We start from the raw sequence: 25,821 nt of genomic DNA, 5'->3' as shown, positions 1-25,821 counted from the left end.
CATTAAAACACATTTGAGACACAAACACATTTTGAGGTTATAAACTAAATTCTCTTAACAAACTTATCGATAAAAGAAATTTTTTTCATCTCAAAAATTTGGCGAACAAAAATAGGGTTAATAAATTTAATTTTAATATACGGTAATCTCTTTCAAAACCCAGAGGCTAAAGTATAGTTCTCTAAAGTATTGAGCTGTAATGCATCCGAATCTGATTTCTGAAGTTCTTAGAAATCAGTCGAGTCGAGTCTATGTAGTTACAAGACTATCAAATAGCCTGTACTTGTTATTAGAGTGCTTAAAGAATCGGTCAAAATACTAGTTCACAAAAGATTCTATAAACTCGAGCATAGGGTAGTCTATAGCCTAATCCATGGGCTAAACTATAGAACACACAATTTGACAATGTATTGTATCTCTTAAGTCACATGTTTTGCAATTAACAATCTAATAAACATCATCGATCAGTTAATAGACTAACGAGATCTTATTTACTCCGTTTTAGAAAATCAGGACTTAATACACTTGTCACATCGTTCCAAATGAATTTAAGTACGAATTGTACAATTATTTTTTTGAGTGTAATACTTCAAATTCTTAATATTTCTTTAAAATTTTACTCTTAACAGTAAATTGAATTAAGAAAACGAAAGAATTTAAAATATTTTGTAAAACTAAATCAATTTCATATGGTTAAAACGTGGTATAATAAAAAAGGTAACTACGAAAAAGCAGCTGATTGTTTTCTGTCAAAAGATGTTATTCTTTACATGTTATGAATGTTATTTGTTTACATTTAATATGTCATTTTTGAAAGTAAGCCAATTCTAATATTGTTGTTTACTCGGAAGAGAGTAATAATTAAGTTCTCTGTTTGTACTCTGCAAAAAATTATTGATGTAAATGATCTATTTAACTGCCGGTCCACACTAGAAAACTTTTGTTGAGAAACTTTTTCTTAATTCTCTTTTGAAGTTTTCTTAATGTCCACACATAGAAACATTTGTTTCAAAAACCACGTTTTAATTGCATTGATTTGTTGTTGTACGAGTGAGAAGAAAAACAAAAAAGTTTCCGAGTATGAGAAACTCCGTACCGCAAGAGAGATGAATGATATTCTTTCACTTTCTCTTTCTCTATCAACAAAATCAAAAGTTTCCCAAAAAAAAGTTTTCTAGTGTGGACCAGCACTAAGTAATCCAAAAACTACTCCATTGTAAACATTATTAAAGTGCATGATCCGTTTAGTAGTCCTAAGTAATAAAGGTATGGATCATGTTTGTTGAAAACTATAAGCTACATGGTACCATGTGACGGATCATGTTATATGATCTTTTATACAAAGGAGCAGATTTGGGATTACTCCGATGTAGGTAAAGCATAAATGGATTACGTAACCTCAGCTAGGTTGAATAGAGTATTTTTTTTCCATATATTTGGATTAGTGTTAGACCAGTCCTAGACCTTTGAGTATTATAAATTTTTGCAGGGTATTTTAAGGATACGTGTTATTTAGTTTATAAACACAATATGAACGTTAGCGTAGCGTTTTTCCGCACGGAAAAACGTTTATCTTACACATATGTCTTACAAAATTACATTATAACCTCAAACTATATAGTCAAACACTATTATACCTTTAGTTGATCAAACAATTATCGAAAAAAATATCATTATTAAACAAGAAATTTAGAAAATTTATATATATATTAAAAAAAACTTATAATCTAAGAAATATATAAGAGAAAAAGAAACCTTTTAGTCCAAACCCATTTATCCAAGCCTCACTACACCCAACAAATAAATAAATAATAAAGAATAAACAAAACACCACGCATATTTTTTAGTGATATTTAAACAAATACAAAAAAACAAGAAATTTATAAAAAAGAAAACAAAAAAAAAAAGAAAAATATAAACTATTTCATAATATAAATCACCTAACCTTTCACTCACTCTCGCTCACTGGCTCAATCAATCACTATTAATTCACTCACTCACACTTCACTTCAGAAAAAATATCTATTTCTATCTTTCTAAAAAGAATTCAATTCTAAAAATCACCGCAACAACAACAACACCATACAAAAACAAATATTTAGTCTGAAATCAAAAAGAATTATTATTAAATTAAATATTTATTACAAAGAAAACAAAAAAAAAAAGAAAAATATAAACTATTTCATAATATAAATCACCTAACCTTTCACTCACTCTCGCTCACTGGCTCAATCAATCACTATTAATTCACTCACTCACACTTCACTTCAGAAAAAATATCTATTTCTATCTTTCTAAAAAGAATTCAATTCTAAAAATCACCGCAACAACAACAACACCATACAAAAACAAATATTTAGTCTGAAATCAAAAAGAATTATTATTAAATTAAATATTTATTACAAAGAAAACAAAAAAAAAAGAAAAATATAAACTATTTCATAATATAAATCACCTAACCTTTCACTCACTCTCGCTCACTGGCTCAATCAATCACTATTAATTCACTCACTCACACTTCACTTCAGAAAAAATATCTATTTCTATCTTTCTAAAAAGAATTCAATTCTAAAAATCACCGCAACAACAACAACACCATACAAAAACAAATATTTAGTCTGAAATCAAAAAGAATTATTATTAAATTAAATATTTATTACAAAGAAAACAAAAAAAACGAAATGAAAAATCACCGCATTTTTTATTGGTAAATGGGTCTTTAAGTGCGAAAATAAAAAAATTAATAAAATAAAAACTTAACAGAAGAAAAAAAATCTGAAAATCAATGTATACCACTACCTATATATATATTATATATTTAAATAAAATAAAATGAATAATAACCATACAATAATTACAAATTGGCCTAAATAAAATTTATATGTGAAAAAAATACAAAACAAACAATTATATAGTGAAATTAAAAAAAATGTAAAAAAAACAGAAGAAAACCAAAACTAAATGTATCGATATTTATTCAACTATAGTGTACCTAAATGTCATTAATAAAAAAGAATAAGAAAATTATATAAAAAACACATCAAAGGAAATTATATGGAAAATGCTAAGCAAAATAAAGAGTAAAAATGATTTTAAAGGAAAACCAAAGAGAATGGAATCGATTGAAATAAAAAGTAAAATATTAAAAAACAACAAGAACAAAATTTTGAAGTTTTAATTAATAACCTACATCAACTCAATTAAAATGGTATTAGGTTTGTAGAAATTATATATAAAGGTCCCCATTTCAAAAAAAAACCCAATCAGATTTGCTCTCTGATTTTTGTAATCAAACTACAGATCGTAATTCTGTCAAAAGTCAATAATTCCTCATAGAACTCTTGTAAATACCTAAATAGACTCTTTAGTTCGATTCATAATTAACTATTTGAAAGATTTTAAAGAAAATCATTAAAAAAACATTAAATTCCATACATCTGTTTAAGTTTTATACAAATAAGTTTCATTGAACATTATTTAAGGCTCAGTTAGTAACTACGTTCGGCTCCGTAACGGATCAGCTAATTCCTGCTTTTCATACAAAAACTCAACGGCAACGTCACGGTCAAACTAACGACTTACACAGGTTTACGTAAGCCAAAAACAAATCATCTGATTTATCACAACACATAAACGGAGTTTAAGTCACGATCTGTAAAAGGACCTAGACCTCATTAAGTATTTAATACCTCGGATTTCATACTGTCAAGAATCGTCTTAAACGATTTCTGTCAGAATAAGTCCACACTAAGAGTTAGAATTCATCTTTGACGAGAACTCAAGGATATATCTCAATCTTAGGCTTGAATGTATAAACCGTGTCTTATTTGGGGAAGATCAATTTATAACTGATCCAAATGCCCAGAAAATTTAGGTTCTCAAAAGCACTGTCTACTCTTATTAAGAGTTTTTTTTTCAAAAATTCTATTTGAGTTTGAAATCTATTTCTGGAAATATACGGAAAAAATACTCAGTTATAATACGATATTAAGAGACACTTTTAGGGAAAAATTGGAAGTTTGATCTTAAATTGACTTAACATCTTAAAAAAGTCTTCCTTTGAAGCATTTGCACACAGTAAATTTCGGAATCCATTCCGAAATATCGGAATGGTTTAATGAAGAACTTACGGAAATAGAAAATATTACATGTAATAATTCTAATTTATTAAATGATTAAATTTGATTAAATGATTAAAGAAGAGAGTTCCAACAAAAAACCGGGAAGCTGATACCGGTACTGGTGAAGAACTCATTGACGAGAAGATTCGAGCGATCTTGAAGTTTGTTTTGTGAAATTTTTTTCATGGATGATGAGATGAGAGATGCAAATAGTCACATAATTAAATTCAAACTACACTAGAACCCTGAAAGGCCTAAAAGGGCAATGACGAATATAGATCCCAAAAGATGATCTCTAAATCTGACGATCTTTAATGTTTTAAATTTTATATTGAAAAATGTAATCAGAGGACAATATGGGGTGGTTCTGAAATGACCACTGTACAGAGAACATTATACAACTGTTATTCTCGATTAGATAATGGAAAAATTGTTTTGAGGGAGTTTTCATTGCAAGACGATGTACCATATTATAGAGTGTAATGGACCTTGTTATGTAAGTTTATTTTTGAAAGTTTCGAAAAACGATTAGACCACGACATACTAAACAAGGTACCAGCACTTGAGAACAACCGCACAATTGCAATTTTTTTATATGGAGTTTGACAAACGTGCGGTTTAAGCCCGTATATAAGTCTATGTATAAAAAATTGTCAACAATGATCAGCTGGGCTAGTGATGTCACTATGTGATCGATACACCCGGAATTAAATTAATTATAAGATAATACTTAAATTAATTATCGAACTAAGCGAACCACTTGAGATAACCGCGTACAAAGTATTTTTGAAACAGCAACTTTCTTTAAACACTAGAAAGGGTTAATTTCATTTCCAGAAGGGTTGTAATTAAATTAAAAAAAAAATTACGTATTAAAAATGTATTTATAATAAACTCAGCACTTTTTTCTTATTACGGTTATTTAATGATAACAAACACTCACAATGTGGGATTGAATATAAAGTTTTACCAAACAAAATATGTAGTCATTTTATGGTTTAATATAAAGATTAAAACAAAAATCAACAAAAAAAAGGTTTATTATACAAATCTTGTAAAAAAAAACAAGACTACTAGTACTCATATACATATGTATGTATATATGTATACAGATTTACATTTATTTCGTTCATTCATAAAAATATTAAAAATTTCTTTATGTAAATCGTATATGAAGATTAATAAATTATAAAATCAGCTGTTATCATCAGTTGCGTGCTGGTTTAACGTTCAGTTAATTTTCATGCGCTAAGTAAATGTTTATTAGTTATACAAAATATCTACTACAATTTAGATAAGTTTTCTTTCTAAATACTTGAACTCTTCTAATGCAATGTCATGAAGTTTTTTCTTTTAATAGTTAGAATATTTAATTCTGTTATTATGGAATTTTTATTTTTAAATTATTTTTTAAAATTCATTCAAAACGCATTAAAAATTTAGCACGAGCCAAACGACCAACCAACACTACTAGTACTACTTACTGCTTATAAAATACAATGATTGTTAAAATTTTATGGATTTATGATGAGTGTATTATAAAATCAAAGTAAATATTTAAATACTGGGCCATATTATTCTAAAAATTTTGTGTGTTTATACATAAGAGTTCAAAATTCAAAATTTATTTAATTTCATCACAATGATTAAGAACTTTTGCAGTAAGAACTGCTAATATGTTTCTAAATATAAATATTGCTCTATAGTGGTCCTAAGAATTGCAAAATGTTATCTAGTTTTATGATCGCCATATAGTTAGAAACATGTGGAGGCTCGCTCAATGTTTGTATTTCCGTTAAACTAATGGAAAATATTGTCGTTTCATTTAAGGTCATATATAAATCTAAAGTTATTCTTAAAAAGGAAACATATAGCGGTTCTAACAAAGACGTATACAATGACATCTTTTAACATAAATATCAATTCTTATGGATATCGATCTATAAGTTTCTTTGGAACTAAAAAACTGCTGATGCTTTTCTAAAAATATATATTGCTTTATTGTGCTCTTAATGATCGCTATAGAATGAGAAACATGTGGAGCCTTGATCTTTGTATTTTTTATAAACTATTCAAAAATTTGGATAAATATTATGAAAGTATTCCAGCGTTTCTTGTTGTTCTAGATCATAGGAACGACTTGATCGAGGTTTTTGTAAAATGAAAAACACTTTTCTTTTTTAACGAAGGCATATTTAAAAATAAATATATGTAAATTTCGCTGAATTTTAATCTGTTTGGTTTTGTTTAAGAGTTCCTAGAAAATGTTCGAACTGATGAATCGAAGTATGATAAAGACACCGATTTGGCTTATGACAAGTTCTACGATATCTTCTAAGTATTCGAACAAAAGTAATACACATATATCTACAATTTACCACAGATTGGAAAAGTAATGTCGATGTCACAAGTTCCTTTTCACTTTTTTCGTTCACTAACTTTTTTGTAGTGAAAAATTGTAAACATTGAACAGCTGTTCCATACAAAATCAACTATTGTGAATGAATTATTCTGAACAAATTCACAATAGTAATTTTCTCTTCGTGTGAAATAAAAACTTTAAGGGAAAAAAATTTTCACTTATATTGGCGATAGGGGTGATAGTATCTCGATTTCAATAAAGAACACTTCTCTGTGTCCACTGACGGACATGTTGTGCTCTTATTTTAAGAGTTTCTGGTGAGAATCGAATCTAAGACCACCATGCTGAAAGACTACAAGTAACCTACGAAAAGACATACGGACCTAAAGTTCTTCAGAATTCTTAAAATGAAACCAAATATCTGAGTGCACATCGCTTCACAGCCACTAAACTAATTAGAACTTAATATCTCATTATCACAGTGATTAACAAGTAAAAACTTCTGCAAAAGCTATCCAGATGAAGAGGAAAAATAAGGTGTCCTGCGGAACGCAATTTAACACGTTTAGTAATTTCTTGCATCATTGAAGGCAGTTATCTAAGGTAAACATTCGAAACATATATATACATATATAGTCCCCTATTATTGCGACTAACTGAACCTACCCGAACCTAATCCAGAGTAATTAGGTCAAGTTGTATTAATACGCTTACCCTACTCTTTTAACAGTGTTTCTCGGGTAATTTAAATACACGATTTATTAAAAAATAATATATTAGGTACGAGGATTAATTTAACCTCTAATAATTGAACCTATGACCTTAGTGGTAAAAGGGTTAATATATCCTGAAAGATTAACATTTCAATATTTTATTTAAATTTTATAAAATCGAATAATACAAATCGTTTTAAACTTTAAATCTAAAATCTCAACTTACCTTTGTCACCTTCGAGTTCAATAATATAACCAGGATTATCCATTTTGTTTGGATTCTTCTTGTGTTGGTTACTTTTAAAATTCGAATAAATTAATGTTTAACGATTTACTTAATTTAAGTAAATTTAATAACAAATTATTTTGTATGTAAAAACAAACAAAAAATTATATACAATTACTTATTAATAACAGTTTTCGTTTAATTTATATAAAAACTTTTTTTTTAATAATTTTATATACAAGTTTTTTTTTTTCATAGAAAAAATTTATCACATATCAGCATATTTTTCGAAATAAAAAAATTAAACTCAACACACTACTTTTTTAACAGATCACATTTGAAAGAAAATGAATTAAAACACTGGCTAAGAAGTACTATTCGTATGGCCACTGGAACCGTTCGGATCAACGTTACGTGAAGACTGTGTTAAAAATTTTGATGACTTTCCAACTTTATTTAAAAAATTCTTTTTGAATAATAAGCAACACACAAAATAAAAAAAGAATTAAATATTTTCCCCTTTTATGACGTATAATGTTTTTTTTTTTTTTTTGTATTTTTGCAAAGTAAAAGATACAAAACCACCAACAACAACAACCACAACTAAAACTAAAACAAATGAGTTTTAATTATATTATTTATTTTTTGTTTTTTGCTATTTTTTAACGTGTTATACGAAAAGGTATGATTTGTTTATCAGTTCATTTGCAGCAGACCGAGAGATAGAAAGATGTGGATGTATTGTAGATCTCTATAAAACTTAAGTCGATATATGTTTGTTAGATGTTCAGTATTAGACTGCTACAGGATGTTATATGAAAAACATCAATATCCAAACTTCCCAGCAGTTCGATAGAGTTCGAAAGAGTAAATGCATCCGATAGAAGATACAATGATTTCCATTTACGTCTATCTACCTGGGTGTACTCCTTGTGAACGAGGGTGAAGAGTCCCCTTTGTAAGCGAAAGAATCGTCACTTGAAAAACAAACTTAAGATTTTTGCTGCGTCTACGTAGTTTATGCGTTGATGTGCTGACTTCTCGTAGGACAAGTACATGTAAAAATAGCTAGTCACCTGGACAGTTAGGTGGCTAGGGTTAAACCTAAATGGTAGGCTAAATAGGTAGTTCTGGACTGTCCGGTGGGGTTTTGCAAATCGTTAAAAATTTTGTAATATTTGTCTTCAAACTTTTTAAGATTAATTAATCGGGGGCCTTACACTTCGACTTTATCAAACGAAAAATCTTCTAGTCTTATCTGAAATTATTATATTTCTCCTTTTTTTATTAAAAGAAAAAAAAACTATCATATATTTTCTGACTACTTATCACCATAAAAATATTAGGCGAAATGTAAACAGAATCATCATCCGTAATAAGACTTAATTTTGTTTTTGTTTTTCCAAAATTCTTTTTAGCAAAATACACACACAGTGTTAGAAGTGTTAATACTCTAACAGTTATCATCATCTCACTTCCACTCATAAGTATTGTAAGAAATAATTTATTAACAATTACACAAAACAACAACAAATCTTGTTATTAAATTTTTCAAAGATATGTTTTAGTTTTTTTTTTCTTCTTTAATTGCTATTTAGATAAAAAAAGCAACAACATTGTTGAAAAGTACATTAAACTAAAGAAAAATAAACAAATTTATAATCATAAAAACTTTATTTACATTCAAGAGAATTTTAAGACAAATTTAAGAGTAATTTTTTAAATTTGCAATTTTAAAATTTGTGTTTGTAATATGCTAATAAAAGTCATTTGGATTCATTTGTGTCCTTTTATATTTGGTGTAAAAGTCAACAGGTGTTGCAATAAATCAACATAAAATAGAAGTACCAAACACTTACATTATACTAAAGGATACTCACAAATGTCAAAATCTACACTTACATCCATACATTAGTATGTATATTAAATAAATCTATAATAATTTAAGTTTTTAAACCCAGTGACCATAACGTTTAAATGTTAATCAGGGATGGAAAAAGAGATTTTGTTTCAGTATCAAAAAATATTTCAGAGGGTGCATTTTGGGATCTCAAAGTACTTAGGTTTGGTTAATAGGAGAAAATGTACTTCACCACACACAATCGGGCCTGTTGTGCGCTCCTTATCATGAAAAAAAGTAACTTAATGAATTATTTTTAGTGTTCAGAAACTCAGTTTCCTCGCGATGCCCTCACTGGGGACACACTTGGGTCCAGTATTCTGATCCCTTTTTGATACCTGTAAAGAGAGAAAACGGTCGGCGTATTAGTACACTTCGACCTAATCACTCTGGTTTCCTATACCGAAACAGTTTATCGCACGAATGTAGGAGTCTATCTTCCGGATATCAACCTCCGATAGATCCGCTAAGTCATGCAGAAAATAGCTACCTAAAATTTATGTTTTTGTTTGTTGCCTGGCTTTCGACAGTTTTGCGTCTCGCTCGCACTAGTGTAGTGTATTACTTCATATAACTGTTCAAAGTTATATGTTGTCTACATTAACCTCGTGCTTTCGTATCACTTCAAGTGAGGTTATGTTTTATTGGTGGAGACCATAGAATACTCAAACGTTTTTAACTGGTGGAGACCATAAATTACTCACTATATAACCTGGTGGAGATCATTTAAACCATTAATGCTTGGAGACCATTAATGTTTTTGATGAAATCAAGTCCGGATGCTCCAACTTCCTATATGAAGATATAGGTCGGTTGGTGGGGTTTTCTCTGGACAAACGTGTGATAACCTGACAATATGAGTGCTTAATGCACCGCCATCCTAATTAAAACCAAAAAAAACTAATGACTATTTTCGCAGTTGAGGTGATAAGGAAAAAGATGAAACTGCAGCCTAACTTTGTATTCTGAGTTCTAGCTGTCAAGAGAGACAGAGTCATAAAATCCAACTTGAGCAACCTATACCAAGGTTTTTTGAGATATTTTATGCCAACAGGCTGAATCAAATATTCTCATTAGTGCACATTACCACGTTAACCAGTTATTAGTTAACGTGGCATGTTTCCTTGATGAAAGATCCTTATCTAGGTGTATTGCAATCCCGTTGTAAAGAGATGTGGTTCTCGAAGAGGTACTAGTAGCACCTCTTCGAGAACCACATAATCTGGTCAGTTGCCCGTAGGACTATGTTATGTTTGGTCGGTTGGTTGATTTTCATTTGGATTCCCCATAGTGGCTATGGTTTAAGCCCAGATTTGAGAGAAGAGTTGCGATTAAAAGTCTGATGCGCGGTAAAGTCTACCTAGAGTATGTGTCTATGATGTTGTTCTCTATGAGTGCGTCGGATGAATGAGAAGTGAGCTGGGTTGAATGATGATAGATGAAAGGTAACTTATACAAATGATAACATTAAATTTTCCTTGCTTGTCCAGATAATAATGGTTCGATTGTATGGGCCAATTTCAACTAATTTTAATATGCTAAAGATATAAACAAGTTATTATATATGAAATTGAAAGAACTAGTAAGGTCTTTCAGTTAAATTGTCCAATTAAACTGAAGTTATAAGTGAGAAAACACAAATAACAAAAACAATAAAACAATGATTTCGGAAGAAAAAAACATAATATTTTAAGTAAATTGCAATTTTCTGATTTGTTTTGTTTTATTGATTATTGTTTTAAATGTTTATTTAACATTTTTCCAAAATTTTCCATTTTACAAAAGTGTTGTTTGCAAAAAACAGCTGTTCATTGTTTATGTTTTTGAGTGAAAACTTGGCAATACTAACAAAGTTAACTGAGCTTAAATCTAAAACTGAAAAACACAATCATCGGTTATAGCCCGCCTAAATTTGTTCCGAGTTTAATCTAATAGCAAGATAAGCCTAGTTTAACGGATGAGTAAGAAACCCGCCCTAAATGACCTATTGGCGCCACCAAATTTAATTATCCTCCTCTACAGATATTTATGGTGAGGTTTTATAGATCTATTAATAATGGCTGGTGCAAAACATCATCATAAACTTATAAATCTAATGTCTCTTACACATTTCTAAAAAAAAAACCTTAAATTTTAGATAAAACTTAAAAATAAAGTAGTTAAGTTAAAAACTTTATAATCTCGAATATCAACATCAATATACGCACATAATTACGGCAGAACTTTTGTCGAGTTACTAACCAAAACTATTCTAAGTTAAAATTTACAATTAGATATAAAAACAAAAACTTAAGAAAGTAGACGCTCCGACTAAATTAAACACATTAGACATCTTCTTTAACAGTCAGAGACAGTTTTAGTAAAATTTTTTTTATATGTTTTGAAATCATATTTGATAGGACAAACAAAATGTTAATAATGTTTTGATGTTGCTAAGATAAAGCAACACCTCTTTTCATATTATTTATCTTTAACTTTAGAAAGTAATTAACATTTTAACGAAAACACGTGTACTTCTAATTTAAATATAAATTTTTTTTAGCAAAACAAAAATGCCACATGGAGTTTTGCTTATTATTTTATTATAAAATTTATAAATTAAACTATGAGTGTATTAACATTTAAGTTGTCACAGCGGCTGTTAAGTATTTTAGAAAAACAAAGCAATATTTCTTAATTGGTGGCAGTAAAATCCACAATTTATTTAAGAATTATTATAACTTTATATTTTAAACAAGTTGATAAAGCATTGGATATTTCTGGATATGATACACAAGAAGTACCTACATAGATATTAACTTAAAGGTAGTCAAAACATCTAATAAATATGTAAATTGGTAAAACAATTCTGCAAATGGTAGTCTTTCCTATTTCCAATTTCCCCATGTACACATGTAGATAAATAACAAAACTTTTAAAATTTTATTTATTTAAAATTTAATAAATCTTTAAAATTTATTTATTAAATATATTTATTTTAGCAGTCGATCGAATTCAATTTAATACAATTTCATATTTATTACAAAACGAAAATGTTGTTCAAACGAAATTAGCGTAATTTAAAGAAAATAATAACAATTAAATAATACATAATATACAACTTAATATTATTATCCATTGTTTGGAAAACAAGCCAAAAAATATAAAAATTAATTTAATATCTTAAAATAATGGGAGAACAAAAAAGGAATATGTATTTAGAAAAGATAAGATCATTTGATTACATACATTACATTACAATATGTTCAGTAAATATTAGCAAGAGTATGTAGGGGAAAAGGTTGAGGGGGGTGAAGGGTGGTTTCTATTTTAATAAACGTCCAAGTTAAACATAACTTTATTTAAAATCAAACGAGGGTGTATCACGGCAAGTATAGGGACCCATTGGTACTATTATGACATGTAATTCTAAGTTATTACGATTTGGTCCCACCAAATGCGGCGATAAGTTAATGGAAGATAATGCCAATTCATCGAAAGGTATTAAATTATCTAGATTAACAACACGTTGCTCGCCACTAAAGTATTCAGTGCGTTCATGCAAAGTTAAAATATGATCAATTTTATTTTGTACGCCAGTTATAAGACAAGCAATCTATAATGAAATCAAATATAATTTTTTTAAATATAATTTTATTTGTTTTATATATTTGTATGAAATTGACTTACTTTGAAACGTTTTTCATTGACTTGTAAATGTTTGCAAGTTACTCTTACCCGCACCGTATTAAGAGAGACTCCTGGCACATCTTCGCCCCACACCATTTTAGCTTTATTGTATTTGATGCCTCGGGGAAAGAATTCTACTTCCCATGTTATGGGTTGTTCTGTATATTGAATAATAAATGGACAATTATACTTTATAATAAAACTATTATTTTCATCCTTTACAACAAAAACTTACCATCTTCAGTCTCAGCAATATTTCCCGGTGTAAAGAAACATGTCACATAATTGCTATACTTGTCGATCAAGTCAAAATTATTCACAACTTTACTAATACTCCATGTATCGTTCGAATAGAGACGTGGAGTAAATTGCAGACGCCCATCCGGAGAATTGCGCACCTCTTTAACACGTTCCTCCTGACCCGATTGGTACGACATACCAATAGCCATACGCTGAACAATAAATTCTTTGTGATATTCCAATAAAGGAAATATAAGTAAATGAGCTAATTCACGAGGAGTCATCATGGCAAATCGTATATGTATAACGGTCTGTTCAACAAGTTGTATAAAATGTTCATGCTTTTCAACATCCGTCAATGAATCGTCATTATCCAGCAGATCTTTTCGCTGTAGCAACCAATTTTCCAAAATACCAAAAAGTTTATATTCACTGCGTACCACCAAATCATTCTGTTGCAATAGTATGGCCATAACGGCTACATCAAGTTCTACAAAATCTTTGGATTCGGAAACAATTTCTAAATTCCATTTGAGAAAACGTTTTAATGCTTCCGTCAGCTCCTTGTGTTGGGGACTAAAGGCAATGGTGTATTGCAGCCAAGACACAAGAAAGCCTTGAGTTGCAGCTTTGGCGGTGTGTTTCGTCATATATTGTACGCAAAGTTCTACCAAATCTTGTACATTGTATTTGTGGGCCAAAGCCAGCATGGGCATAACGGTGTTAAGAGATATATTGATTTTGCCCACATACAAATATTTGAGAAATTGTGGAAATACCGCCTCACAGCAGGGTTCCTCCACTAGTTCAATGACATGCTTGCGACATTCATTCCACTCGGGATTCATTAGCATAACTTGAAACACATCGCTACTGGCACAGAGAATAACACGGTGAGCCGGATACTGTTGGTCACCCACCACCAATATAATGTCCGACATTAATTGTTCCGCATACAAATTGGCAATCTTCTTTAGAACACTGCTAGAGTTATTCATGACGCGCTGAAAAGTAAATTTACAATAATTATTCCCATTTAATTGCCAAAATCAACAAATGCATGTACGTGTTCTTACCAAACTTATTGAACGATCCTGCGATTGCTCATCCATTTCTATTATTGACGGCAATACCTCATCATCTCCGCCACTACTACTGTTCCCACTAGATGAACCCATATTTGAGGACATTTTTTCCATTTTCAATTTCAATCACACAAAATTCCTAGTAAATCTCTCTTCAATTTTGATCTACTGAATTTTGAGCTGTTCTTATAAGAATTTTTTTGTGGATAAAATATTAAATTTTCCAACTTTTTAGTGCTTTAAAGTTATTGTTACATGGCATTTATTAGTTTCTAAGAGTTTTGGCTAAATGATTTTGTATATTCTCGATACTTTTTATGAATTTTTATTGTTTTAAAAGGCAAAATTCTATTAAAAAGATTTTCCGATACAATTTTTTTCTGTAAAAATAATAATAAATGCTTCTTCTTATTAGACAAACAAACAGCTGTACTATACAGAGTAGTAATTTTTAGTAGGGGAAGTTGTGATAATATAGGGATGCCATATTTTTGTAGAATTTTAACCCTACAACTATTTTATTTTAATTAAATTTATTCATCATTTGTGACTGAATTTTCGACCAGTTTTCAAAATTTTGACAAATTTGATATTACCTGTGTGCAATACAATGATATTTTTGAAAGTTCTTTAATTTAGAGCAATATCGGTTTGTTATTATGGATACAAATTTTCAACTTAATTGTTAAACAGTTTCCGCCAGACAATCTAAAATTTGGTAAATAATTGAAAAGCTGATTAGAATACAATGTTAGATTCGAAAATATAAAATTATTTTCGAAAAAAAATAAAACCTATATTGGGTATATTGGGCTTGTGCTGATGTTTGCAACACAAACTAATTTGGTCCTATACTCACATTAAAGTATACCAATCGGCTCAGAATCATTTCTGAGTTGATTTATGTCCGTCCGAATCTGAACAAGTATGTTCAGATTCTGCATAATTATCTGCTAAAATATTTTTAAACTATTTTCTCATTATTTTCCATATACATATGTTACGAAAGAACTGCAGTAAATTTTCTGATTTAACTAGTAAGGGAGTTATATTCGACTATGCCCAATCTTATATACCCACCATTAAACCTCGTTTGACTCGAATGAAATTTACTTATGTCGAATTCTATCAATTATGCGTCGATCCTCATAAAATTTGGTAGACAGAATTTGGTTCGTATTGAATTTATTTGTGTCGAATTTCATCGCTACACTAGTATTTTTAAGCCATTCATGAGCGTTGAAGTCATTTTCTGAAGGTGACCTTATATAGGGGGTAGGGTCAATCATGGACTGATCCTCATAAAATTGTTTAGATAGATTTTGATTCGTATGAAACTTATTTATGTCGAATTTCATCTATATACTTGTATTTTTATGCAAGTAATAAGCGTTAAAGTCCTTTTGTGAAGGGGACCTTATATGGGCGTAGAGTCAATTATAGACCGATCCTCATAAAATTTTGCATAGTGATTTTGGATCATAAGAATTTCATCGCTATATTCGTATTTTTAAATAAGTTATGACTGTTACAGCTTCTTTTCGAGGGGCTACTTGTATGGGGGCTAGACGAAAAACGTGACGTATTTTCAATACAAAACAAACCTTAACTATAAGAAATATTTAAGTGAAATTTCAACCCTCTAGCTCTTTCCATTCGGACTCTATCTTATGTTTTCAACAGACAGACGGACAGACATGGCTAGATCGTCTTAGAATTTAATAACGACACAGAATATATATATACTTTTGTGGGTCTATGACAATTATTGCGATGTGTTACAAACGGATTGACAAAATCAATATACCCCCAATCTTTTTTGATAGTGGGTATAAAAACATGTTTAAAAATTGCAACACCCAAATAGTTTTCGGTTGTATTTCTTTAATTTAAAATTTATTGTATTATCTGTATAATTAGTTTTTTTATTTATAATTTTATATAATTTGTTCTTAATGAAATTTTCAAAGGGCAAACAAAATTTTACATCAACCAAAAAAAAAAATGGTTCGACCACAGTAAAAAAAAACGAAGAAATGCAACACAATTACACAAAAATCACAAACAATAAAAAAACAAATTATCTAAATATAAACATAAAACAAAATATAAAAAATAATTAATTAATTTGTCTTTTTCTTTAAATTAAATGCATATGAAAAACAATAATTGCAAAATGATTGTTTGTTTATACGTAAAATGTTCCTAGCATAAAGTCAAGGAAGAAAGATAGTTTTCGTTTTATTCAAATACAAGAGGGGAAGATGAAACGGTGGTTATAGTGGCTAGAGTAAAAGGTATGTAGAAAAGAGAGCAGCTGCAATTGTTCATCAAAAAAACCTTTTACAATTCATCGTGACCCACGAATTTGCTAATATAACTAACTAATTCGGGCAGAGATCGACTGTCGTCATATTCACTTTGACGTTCACCATTTTTGTAAGCGAACAAGGTGGGATAACCTTCGACTTGTTGGTCCACACACAATTTTTTGTTCTCGGCAGATGTGCAATCAACCTTAGCAATTTTAACGGACTTTTCGCCACCATGCATCTTCTCAGCCAATTGATCCCAAACAGGACTCAACTTTTGACAATGACCGCACCAGGGAGCATAGAATTTCACAAAAGTAACACCTTCAGCTACAGATTTCTCAAAGTTATCACCAGTCAATTGCAAAACTTGTAATTTATCATTTTCACCACTGGCAGGCTTTTCGGTAGCAGCAGCTTCTTGATTGCCATCACTGCCCAACATTTTCTTAACATAAGCCTGTAATTCATCATGACCACGGGAGCCAGAGTACTTTTCAATTTTCTTGCCATCCTCAATCCACAAGAGAGTGGGATAACCTTTAACTTCGAAGTCCTGACAGATGGGACGATAGACGGTACAATCAATCTTGGCAATGCTTACAGCTTCTTCATTTTGCAAAGTCTTGGCCAATTGTTCCCAAGTAGGAGCCAAACGTTGACAATGGCTGCACCAGGGAGCATAGAATTTAACAAAATGATTACCACTTGAAACGTGTTTGGCGAAATTTTCCTCTGTCAATTCAACAAGTTTGCCTTTAGCGACAACTGGAGCACTAGCTTCAGAGCCTTCGCCATGGGGAATTTCATTGTCACCATTTAATTGTTCATTAATGAATTCTGTAATGGCAGGCATATCACGAGTTCCCTTGAATTTTACTGATTCGCTTTCACCCAATTTGAAGAAACGTAGAGTGGGATAGCCGGTGATTTCATGTTTGGCGCACAATTCTTGCTGTTGAGTACAATCGACTTTGGCAATAATGACTTGGGGTTCATCCTTGACATTCATCATTTCCGCCAATTGTTCCCAAAGGGGATGTAAGCGTTTGCAATGTCCGCACCTAAAATTAAAAATATATTGTATTTGATAAATATTTTAACAAAAAATCATCATCTTTCGAATTTGAGTAATAAACATTTTCATCCCGGAAACTTGTGATGTTTAAGATATGGTTATTTTAAAACCCATATCTTAAACATCACAAATATACGTGAAAGTAATCAAAAAAAGGAAAGAGGATCTTAAGATTTTTAGAAAGCAGGAAATAACCGGAAAGTTTCACTTTAGGTTGCCCTAAACGAGACGAATTGAGGGTAGAAACAAACCAAAATAAGAGCTAAGAGGCAACGTTGTTTGGATTATATATATAGAGGCGTTCCCACGACAATTGGATTTCCGCTCCGGAACGACACGATTATTAATCGGCCAAAGATTGCCACTCAGCAACAGCTGTATCAACCGGAAGTTTTTTTTCCTAAAGAATAACATCCAGTTACAGCCAACCTGTTACAACAACAACAGCTAAGAGATAGAGGTTAATAACCTGTCTGAAATCTAATTAATGAATTTAACAATCTATTTTACATTTTATATGGTGTTCTATTTTGTAATCGGGTAGCTTTTAAAACTATTTCTTTAAATACTTTAGATTTCTTTAGAAATACATTCGATTATATCAGTTATCATTCATTAATCATAATCAGCAATATATAACTTGACAAAAATTATATTTTCATTGCATTTTATAACAGCAAACTAAATAACGATCTTTTAGATAGATGTTATCATTAGTCTTTGTATAAAATATTAAGTTAAATATAACCATTAAAATAGAAACAAATGAAATAATAGACCAGCACGTACTGATAAGAATTAAACATTTGTTTAAAGTGTAAAAAACAAACTCATACCATGCATTGCACATGTACATATTTTCAATAAAACTTAATACTTCTTATCACAAACATTCAGATTTCAACAATAGAGGATACATTAACGGAATGTGTGTTAAAGAGTTGTATATTTTAAACAAGATCAAGTAACATTAAATTAAAATCATTTTAAAATAATGAAAAAAAATATACAAGATAAGAAACGATTGACACTATAAGCCCACACAACAAAGTTAAAATATGAATTAAATGGTCAGTGACAATATGAAAATACTAAAGAAATAGAAAATAAAATCTTTGAAGCGGTTACTAGGAAATCTTCATAGATACGTGGGCGGTTCAAACGTCTTTTTAAAATTTAAGGAAATAAAAAAACAAGTATGAATGTATAGTCGGGCGTAGACGACCATATGATACCCTACACCAGTCAGTATGTATGTTAAAAATGGGGATTATTTAAAAAAATAAATCATTTCATTCGTTTTTTAACTTTATTTCGGAATATTTTTACTTTTTTTTGGCAAAAAAAGAGATTTTTTTAAGAGGACTTAAAGGGGAGTAGGGCAAAATATGGCCCTATCCTTAAAAATGTTGGTAGGGGGAGTTAAGTCTTCTTCAATATTATTTATGTGAATTTAAAAGTGTTATTAGTGTTTGTAAGTGAATTTTGACCTTTAAGTCATTTTCTGAAGGGGAGTTTGTATGGGGGATAGGATCAAATGAAGCCCGATCATTACAAAAATCGGTAGTGTCATTTAAAGTTCTATAAAACTAAGTTTTGTCGACTTTTGTTAACATAATAGACCATTTAAATTAATTATAAGCCAAAAGGCCCTATTTGTGGGGTACGGTTGTATGGGGGCTAGTCGAAATAATGGACCGATTTTAAACAATAGGCTTCGTCCTTGGGCCAAAAGAATCGTGTGTGCCAAATTTCATCCAATTATCTTGAAATTTGCGGCTTGTACCTTGCGCACAAGGTTTACATGGACAGCCAGACAGACGGACGTAGCTTAATCGACTCAGAAAATGATTCTAAGCCGATTGGTATACTTTAAGGTGTATAGGACGAATATTTTTGTATGTTACAAACATCAGCACAAACCCAATATACCCTCCCCACTAAAGTGGTGTAGGGTATAATTAAAACAACTTATCATAAGACACTACGTGTCTATAGTAAATTGGTAATGAAGAAACACAAAGAGCTGATTTTTATATTGTACACAGCAATAAATAATAAACTGGGTATAATGCATTTGTAGTGACATTTGTAATGCATAGACATATTAGCCTAATATTATTATTAAATCAAGCCGTTCCAAAATATTTTTTGGAACTTGTATTTTAACTACACATCTCAGTTTAGAAGATAACTTAGTAATAAAAGTCAAGCAACGAGCATCTTATTAATAATAAAAACGAGCTGCTAACTAACTTCCTGCTAAATTTTGCACTATGCACTATGAATAAGACCCGAAATGTTTTATTTTGTCAAGAACTAAACCTTTTAAACTGGGTGAAATTATGTAAATTTATTCAATCCGATTTAATCGACACATATTCCTTCAAGAATATACAATCATATCGGTTTAGGGTATTATATGGTCGGCATTAACCAACTATAATTTCCAATTAGCATTTTTGTTTTTTTTTTATTTAACACATGTGTTAAAGAAAATATAAACTCAAATGAATCATAAATATTTCTGAATTATCATTGTTTTTTTTTAACAAAATATCAATATTTCTTTGTTTTATTATCAAACAATATGAATTTTTTTATACATCTACTTACCAAGGTGCAAAAAATTTAACAAAATGATTATTTTTTGCAATGGCTTCATCGAAATTTTCGACTGTCAATTCAACAGCAAAGTTTTCTTCAGCTCCTTCTTCGGCGGCCATAAAAGTTGGCAAAATTAATGCAATTATTGCCAAAGTTATAAATTTATGCCACGCCATTTTTAATTTCTCTTACAATAAATTCGTTGACAATAAAAAAAAACACACAACTAAATTACAATTTACTACTTATGCATAAATTTTCCTAACTTTATTGCAAAATTTGTTTAATTAACTTTGCTAAACAAATATGACTGTTGCAGAAAACTTTACGTGTCCGCTCTCAAAGACCGGCAAAAAAAGTGTGTGGATTGTGGGCCAGAGTTCAGTGTCAAGCAAAGTTTACGACGACGTAAAACTACACTAACTATGGCGTACAACAGAAAACATTTTGAAGACGGCATAAAATCTAATATCAGCCGGCAGAGTATTTCATAATATTTTTCAAAGTTGATAAAGATGTTTTGGTTTTTTATGCATTGTATGCATTAACCAAGAAACTTTGATACATGGCAGATTTTGATGGAGACCTACCAATATACATATATTGTTATGTCAAACTGATCTAATGTATAAAAATTAAAATAAAAAACTTGATATAAGTTGAAAAGTCTTTTAGTTTCATGATGACCTTTAACCGATTTTTATACCCTGATGCTGATGTTTATAACGCACAATAATATTGTACATATTATTGTGCGTTATAAACATGATTCCAATCGGCTCGGAATCATTTTTGAAAATAATTTAATGAAATTTGGCTTCTTCCAGGGACAAAGCTTATTGAAATGGTTAAGATCACTTCACCTAGCCTCCATACAACTTAACACACGAATAGGGCCTTTAAGTTCATAATTATGTTTAATATACTCGTATGTCGACAATAAGGTTCAAAATCATGTTCTATACTAGTCTTGATGACCCTCAAAGCCCCCTTAAAAATTTGACTGTCCACAGTTTTCAACAATAAATGGCTTAAGAATATTTATTTCATTTTTGTAACAGGTGTAAGGTATTATATGGTCCCGCCCGACTATAACTTCTTACTTGTTAAATTTGTCATACATTTAAAAAATTATTTTAATAACTTAATTTATTTTAAAATCAACAGCAAATTTCATAAAATTTACCACATTTACACTGCAGCGAAATCAAGCAAATTAAAATTTGGATATGGTTAGTATATCAAATTAAGAAAATTGATTAAACCTTTTTTCAAAAACTCCTTCAATGTAGTTGCTCTAACGCCTATCCGAAATTCCACAATTTCAAACTTGCATTTACCGTTACCTTGAAATAAATGTCAAACCGGCACCTCAGACTACATTTTTTACGCAACTCTGCCTTGTGGAAGCCATTTGTCCACATGAATTTAAGTGTCAAAAAATATTGTCATTTAAAAAAATAATTTGCACAATAATTATGTTTTTGTAAAATACGATAGTAAAAAATTAGAAAATAATAAAAGATAACAAATTGTGTATGAAAAACATTGGTCTGTTGTTGTAATACAAATGTTTGTAGTTGAAACATAATTTAACTGAAAGAAAATTCGGGAGGCAAAAAGTAGCGTAACATCGTTAAAAATATCTGTTTCATCATAAAAATGGCAAAAGAAACTACACAACAAAAGAGTGCTATAGATACCAGTAGTGGTCACAGAACTACTGGTCCCAATACACAGCTTATAGAAAATAAAACCAAAGTACTCAATGATGACCCTAGATTTAGGATACGACCTTTACAGCAGGTGGCCTCTGCCTGTTCAGGAGCCATGCTAACAGCTACTTTTAGTTAGTATTCAAGTGTAATATACATTTTTAAGGAACAAAGTTTAATTATCTTTGTGTTAATTATAGTGACTCCCTTGGATGTGATTAAGACCCGTTTGCAGGCTCAACAAACACAAATGTCCAATAAATGCTTCCTTTATTGCAATGGACTAATGGATCATCTATGTCCTTGTGATCCTAAATATCCCACAACAAAACAGGCGCATCTTAATGGTACCATTGTATGTATTATAAGGTTTTATAAATCTCGATACATTTTAAACTAAATTTAATAATAACAGGATGCCTTCATTAAAATTAGCCGCTCCGAGGGTGTGGGTTCCTTATGGTCTGGCCTAAGTCCCACCTTAGTATCGGCCTTACCTTCCACCGTTATTTACTTTGTGGCTTATGAACAATTTAAAGAACGTTTCCTAGAGTTTCACTACAAGTACCTTGCAGATGTAAAGGGTTCCCACAGAGGCCGTGATATACCCTTCCTTATACCTTTATTGGCTGGTGTAACAGCTCGTGTATGTGCCGTCACCGTTGTCAGTCCTGTTGAGCTAATACGCACTAAAATGCAATCGGAAAAAATGACATATGCCCAAATCTCTTCGGCCATACGGACAGTGGTACAAACACAAGGCATATTGGGTTTGTGGCGTGGTCTACCGCCCACTATACTACGTGATGTACCATTTTCCGGCATTTATTGGAGTTGTTATGAAACAATAAAGTCACAGTTCAATGTTGTTGAGCCCACCTTTGCGTTCAGTTTCGTAGCTGGGGCAATATCCGGTTCGGTAAGTAGTCCAGCATATAGTCATGTGTTACAAACATGTTTTTCTGTTGTGAATTTAAAATGAGACATATTTGATACTCTGTAGCAAATTATATTTTTGCTAGTAATGATTTCACAATAGAAAAACTAAATTTGTAAACATATACAAATACGCATTTGTATTCTTATCACTTTGTTTTCTAATTAAGAAAGTTTATTTGATTGTTGGTTTTGTAATTTAATATTTTTAGATAGCCGCTACAGTTACAACCCCCTTCGATGTTATCAAAACTCACGATCAAATAGAGTTTGGCGAGAAAGTGATATTTGCAGGTTAGTAAAATGTGAAGGAAATTTAAGTTTTCATGAGATTGTCGAAAGATATGTCGAAATTGCCAATATTTGCACCACAAATATTGGCAATTACAATGAGAATATAAAATGATATATCCATGATTAAAATGATCCAGATCTTAGGCTATTAATCATTAATACTTAGCGGATGTGGCGGCGGGGAGCTTATAGCTCTTTAAAAAAAACACTTGAAATTTATATCTTTGGTTTTTATGTATATTTATTAACATATTTCTCAAAGTGTTTTAAAATTAACTTTAAAAAGAAGTTGAAATTTATGCATTTTGTCTATATATTTTCATTTTTTCTCAATTTTAGATAAACCTGCCAAAGATTTGCCCTCTCGGGGTATGATGAAACGTCTTGCATCCATTTATGCTTTAAATGGCCTACGTGGTATATTTGCTGGTCTGGGTCCCCGTCTTTTTAAAGTGGCTCCCGCCTGTGCCATTATGATATCGACATTTGAATATAGTAAATCATTTTTCTATCAATACAATGTACACCATCATAATGAAAATGTAATAATAGCAAGTAAAAATAATGTTTAACAAGATAGCAGTAGAAGAGTTAATTAGAATATAATATTCCTATAATGTTATGGCACTAATTGTTGTTGTGTACAGTTTTAAGTTTTAGTTTTTTCTACATGTACAAAAAAACGACCTAATATTATTTTTTATTAGAAATACAAAAATATGTATTTAAACCAAAAAACTATAATTAACAAAATGTATACATATATTGTAAAATAGCTTGAATTTGTTGTTAAATTTATTTTTTTAATAAAAAGAGTATCTGTTTATGAATGTTTGAGTTTTATTTTTACAAAATATGATATTTTTAAATTTATTGTATTTCGATCCCAGATCCTTTGAACGCATTTTAATTACAGCTCAGTTCTTTCAAACATTTTTAGTTTAAAGTTTTCAGATCATTACATTTTTTTATTTCAAAAATCGTTTATTTTTAAACTATAATATTAACAAAATCCAAAATTTTTTATTGAAAATACAGTACTCGAGTACCCAAGTACTCTTTATACTTTCCACGTCACTTGTCACAAAAAGTCTTCAAATAGATTCCACAAATCAAAAAAATACAACTCTGCTATAAAAGAACTGTCATCACAAAAAAAGAAATAACAAAAACAAACACACGTGTGAAAGAAATATTTTATTTAGAAAATTCTAAAGAAAAAATAATTTTTTATTTAAAAAATTTGCAAAAATGACCACTGAAAATAATGAACAACCCACGACTAATGAAGCAGCAACAGAAACAAATCAAGAAGCGAACAAACCCTCAGCTGAAAAAGTAAAAACGAAAACCAAAAAGATACAGAAGCCAGAAAATGCAATTCCCCGTGGTCAGCCCAAATCCAATCGTCCCTGGAAAACACCTAAAACCAAGTAATTTGCTACCTAATGCTGCAATTTAAACTCTATATATTAAATTTAACTTTCCTACATTTTTTAGATTCTCTACGTTGAAAAAGACTCAACCGCGTTTATCATTCGAAAAGAAAATGGAACTACGCAATGAATTGCGTGCCATCAAAGAAAAATCGCGTGAACTAAAAGAGGCTCGCAAGGAAGAAGCTATTGCTAAGCATCAGCGTCGCGTAGAAAACGCCGAAAGACGTTTGGCCAATGAACGTCGTGCTGAAATTGTCCAGGTCATTAAGAATCCCTGGAAATTGAAGCGCATGAAGAAGAAGCAAATGCGTCTTATACAAAAGCGTGATTTAAGTGAGGTAAAAGTTGTTTAGGTCCAATAAATAAAACTGATTTTTCTATTAGTTGTAAATAATATAGGTTTATTAATTTTTTTAAATTAAATAAAAATGTGAAAAATTTAATAAGTTTTTAAAAAGAGTTTTCATTTTAATAATTGTTTTAAAAAGATAATTCACAAAGTTTGGATATAGGTATGTAAATAATATTTGTGCAGATGTCTAATCCTCTTTACTGCTGAGGCAGGCTATTGACAGAGGAGAAGGAAACCGTTTTCTTTTCATTCCTGTCATTGTCGCTGATACAAAATTAGTGACCTACATGTATGTTTAGAATATAGTGTTTAGTTATTCCTACCAATTCGAGTTCCTCTTTACGGTTTGATAGTTGGAATAGTTTGTAAACGTCATTATTTGTTAATCTTCCAGAAGCAATCGGAGTTGTGGACATTGTTCTTTTATAACATCTGCTATATTGAATTGTGATGTCTATGGTGTTACTTTTGGTGTTGTCCACTTTGGATCCACTGGCTATTAATTTAACATTAGGACTTGGTTGTATTTTCTTTGTTAATTTTGACATTTGACATTAATTGTGGATAAGTTAATGACTGACCATTTGGTACTACTGTAGAGCAGCTAACTAATCTTTAGTTGTGGTAACTTTGTGTGGGAATTTTGTAGGACTGGAAAAAGTAGGGCCTATCCTATGCATCTGTCCCAGTGTGCAGAGTCAGAAATAGATAGGTAGAAGATTCCACAATGAACTGGAAGATTCAGGTTTTATCAGGGGAATATATTTATTAT

General features: G+C 30.4%; 5 protein-coding genes across 5 annotated transcripts in view; 2 read left to right on the top strand and 3 right to left on the bottom strand.

The window, feature by feature from the left end:
- The window catches only part of LOC111680002 (putative transporter svop-1), a 45,729-nt gene extending 38,126 nt beyond the window's left edge, over nucleotides 1–7,603 (bottom strand). The window contains exon 1 of the mRNA XM_046946082.1: nucleotides 7,423–7,603. Within this exon, the coding sequence (XP_046802038.1) occupies nucleotides 7,423–7,465 (43 nt within the window). The 5' untranslated portion in view covers nucleotides 7,466–7,603. The remainder of the gene's footprint in view (nucleotides 1–7,422) is intronic.
- A 4,495-nt stretch (nucleotides 7,604–12,098) lies between these two features.
- LOC111677227 (BTB/POZ domain-containing protein 17) lies at nucleotides 12,099–14,735 on the bottom strand. Its single transcript, XM_023438322.2, has 4 exons — nucleotides 14,308–14,735; nucleotides 13,227–14,235; nucleotides 12,992–13,149; nucleotides 12,099–12,917 (listed from the first exon to the last, which is right to left on the bottom strand). The coding sequence occupies exons 1-4, from the start codon at nucleotides 14,428–14,430 to the stop codon at nucleotides 12,660–12,662; spliced, it is 1,548 nt and encodes a 515-aa protein (XP_023294090.2). The 5' UTR covers nucleotides 14,431–14,735; the 3' UTR covers nucleotides 12,099–12,659.
- A 1,720-nt stretch (nucleotides 14,736–16,455) lies between these two features.
- Nucleotides 16,456–20,691, bottom strand: LOC111677237 (thioredoxin domain-containing protein 5 homolog). The gene is made up of 2 exons (XM_023438333.2): nucleotides 20,323–20,691; nucleotides 16,456–17,692 (listed from the first exon to the last, which is right to left on the bottom strand). The coding sequence occupies exons 1-2, from the start codon at nucleotides 20,487–20,489 to the stop codon at nucleotides 16,660–16,662; spliced, it is 1,200 nt and encodes a 399-aa protein (XP_023294101.2). The 5' UTR covers nucleotides 20,490–20,691; the 3' UTR covers nucleotides 16,456–16,659.
- A 1,044-nt stretch (nucleotides 20,692–21,735) lies between these two features.
- Nucleotides 21,736–23,833, top strand: LOC111677095 (solute carrier family 25 member 40-like). The gene is made up of 5 exons (XM_023438153.2): nucleotides 21,736–22,162; nucleotides 22,229–22,383; nucleotides 22,444–22,947; nucleotides 23,177–23,258; nucleotides 23,598–23,833. Exons 1-5 carry the CDS (start codon nucleotides 21,976–21,978, stop codon nucleotides 23,828–23,830), a joined length of 1,161 nt encoding a protein of 386 aa, XP_023293921.2. The 5' UTR covers nucleotides 21,736–21,975; the 3' UTR covers nucleotides 23,831–23,833.
- Nucleotides 23,834–24,406: 573 nt separating this feature from the next.
- On the top strand, nucleotides 24,407–25,146 carry LOC111677128 (coiled-coil domain-containing protein 86). The gene is made up of 2 exons (XM_023438202.2): nucleotides 24,407–24,691; nucleotides 24,759–25,146. The coding sequence occupies exons 1-2, from the start codon at nucleotides 24,510–24,512 to the stop codon at nucleotides 25,048–25,050; spliced, it is 474 nt and encodes a 157-aa protein (XP_023293970.2). The 5' UTR covers nucleotides 24,407–24,509; the 3' UTR covers nucleotides 25,051–25,146.
- The last annotated feature ends 675 nt before the right edge of the window (nucleotides 25,147–25,821 follow it).

The sequence above is a fragment of the Lucilia cuprina genome, chromosome 3 (genome assembly GCF_022045245.1).
Source record: "Lucilia cuprina isolate Lc7/37 chromosome 3, ASM2204524v1, whole genome shotgun sequence".
NCBI classification, from domain to species: Eukaryota; Metazoa; Arthropoda; class Insecta; order Diptera; family Calliphoridae; genus Lucilia; species Lucilia cuprina.
Note: the sequence above shows the minus strand (reverse complement) of the source record. Positions and strands in the feature narration are given on the sequence as shown.

Coding starts and splice junctions, on each gene's coding strand:
- LOC111677227 (XM_023438322.2), bottom strand. CDS start 14,430: ATGGAAAAAATGTCCTCAAATATGGGTTCATCTAGTGGGAACAGTAGT. Junction 14,236..14,307: donor AGGATCGTTCAATAAGTTTG/GTAAGAACACGT, acceptor TTTACTTTTCAG/CGCGTCATGAATAACTCTAG. Junction 12,918..12,991: donor TCAATGAAAAACGTTTCAAA/GTAAGTCAATTT, acceptor ATTTCATTATAG/ATTGCTTGTCTTATAACTGG.
- LOC111677237 (XM_023438333.2), bottom strand. CDS start 20,489: ATGGCGTGGCATAAATTTATAACTTTGGCAATAATTGCATTAATTTTG. Junction 17,693..20,322: donor GTTAAATTTTTTGCACCTTG/GTAAGTAGATGT, acceptor TTTTAATTTTAG/GTGCGGACATTGCAAACGCT.
- LOC111677095 (XM_023438153.2), top strand. CDS start 21,976: ATGGCAAAAGAAACTACACAACAAAAGAGTGCTATAGATACCAGTAGT. Junction 22,384..22,443: donor CGCATCTTAATGGTACCATT/GTATGTATTATA, acceptor TAATAATAACAG/GATGCCTTCATTAAAATTAG. Junction 22,948..23,176: donor CTGGGGCAATATCCGGTTCG/GTAAGTAGTCCA, acceptor TAATATTTTTAG/ATAGCCGCTACAGTTACAAC.
- LOC111677128 (XM_023438202.2), top strand. CDS start 24,510: ATGACCACTGAAAATAATGAACAACCCACGACTAATGAAGCAGCAACA. Junction 24,692..24,758: donor TGGAAAACACCTAAAACCAA/GTAATTTGCTAC, acceptor TACATTTTTTAG/ATTCTCTACGTTGAAAAAGA.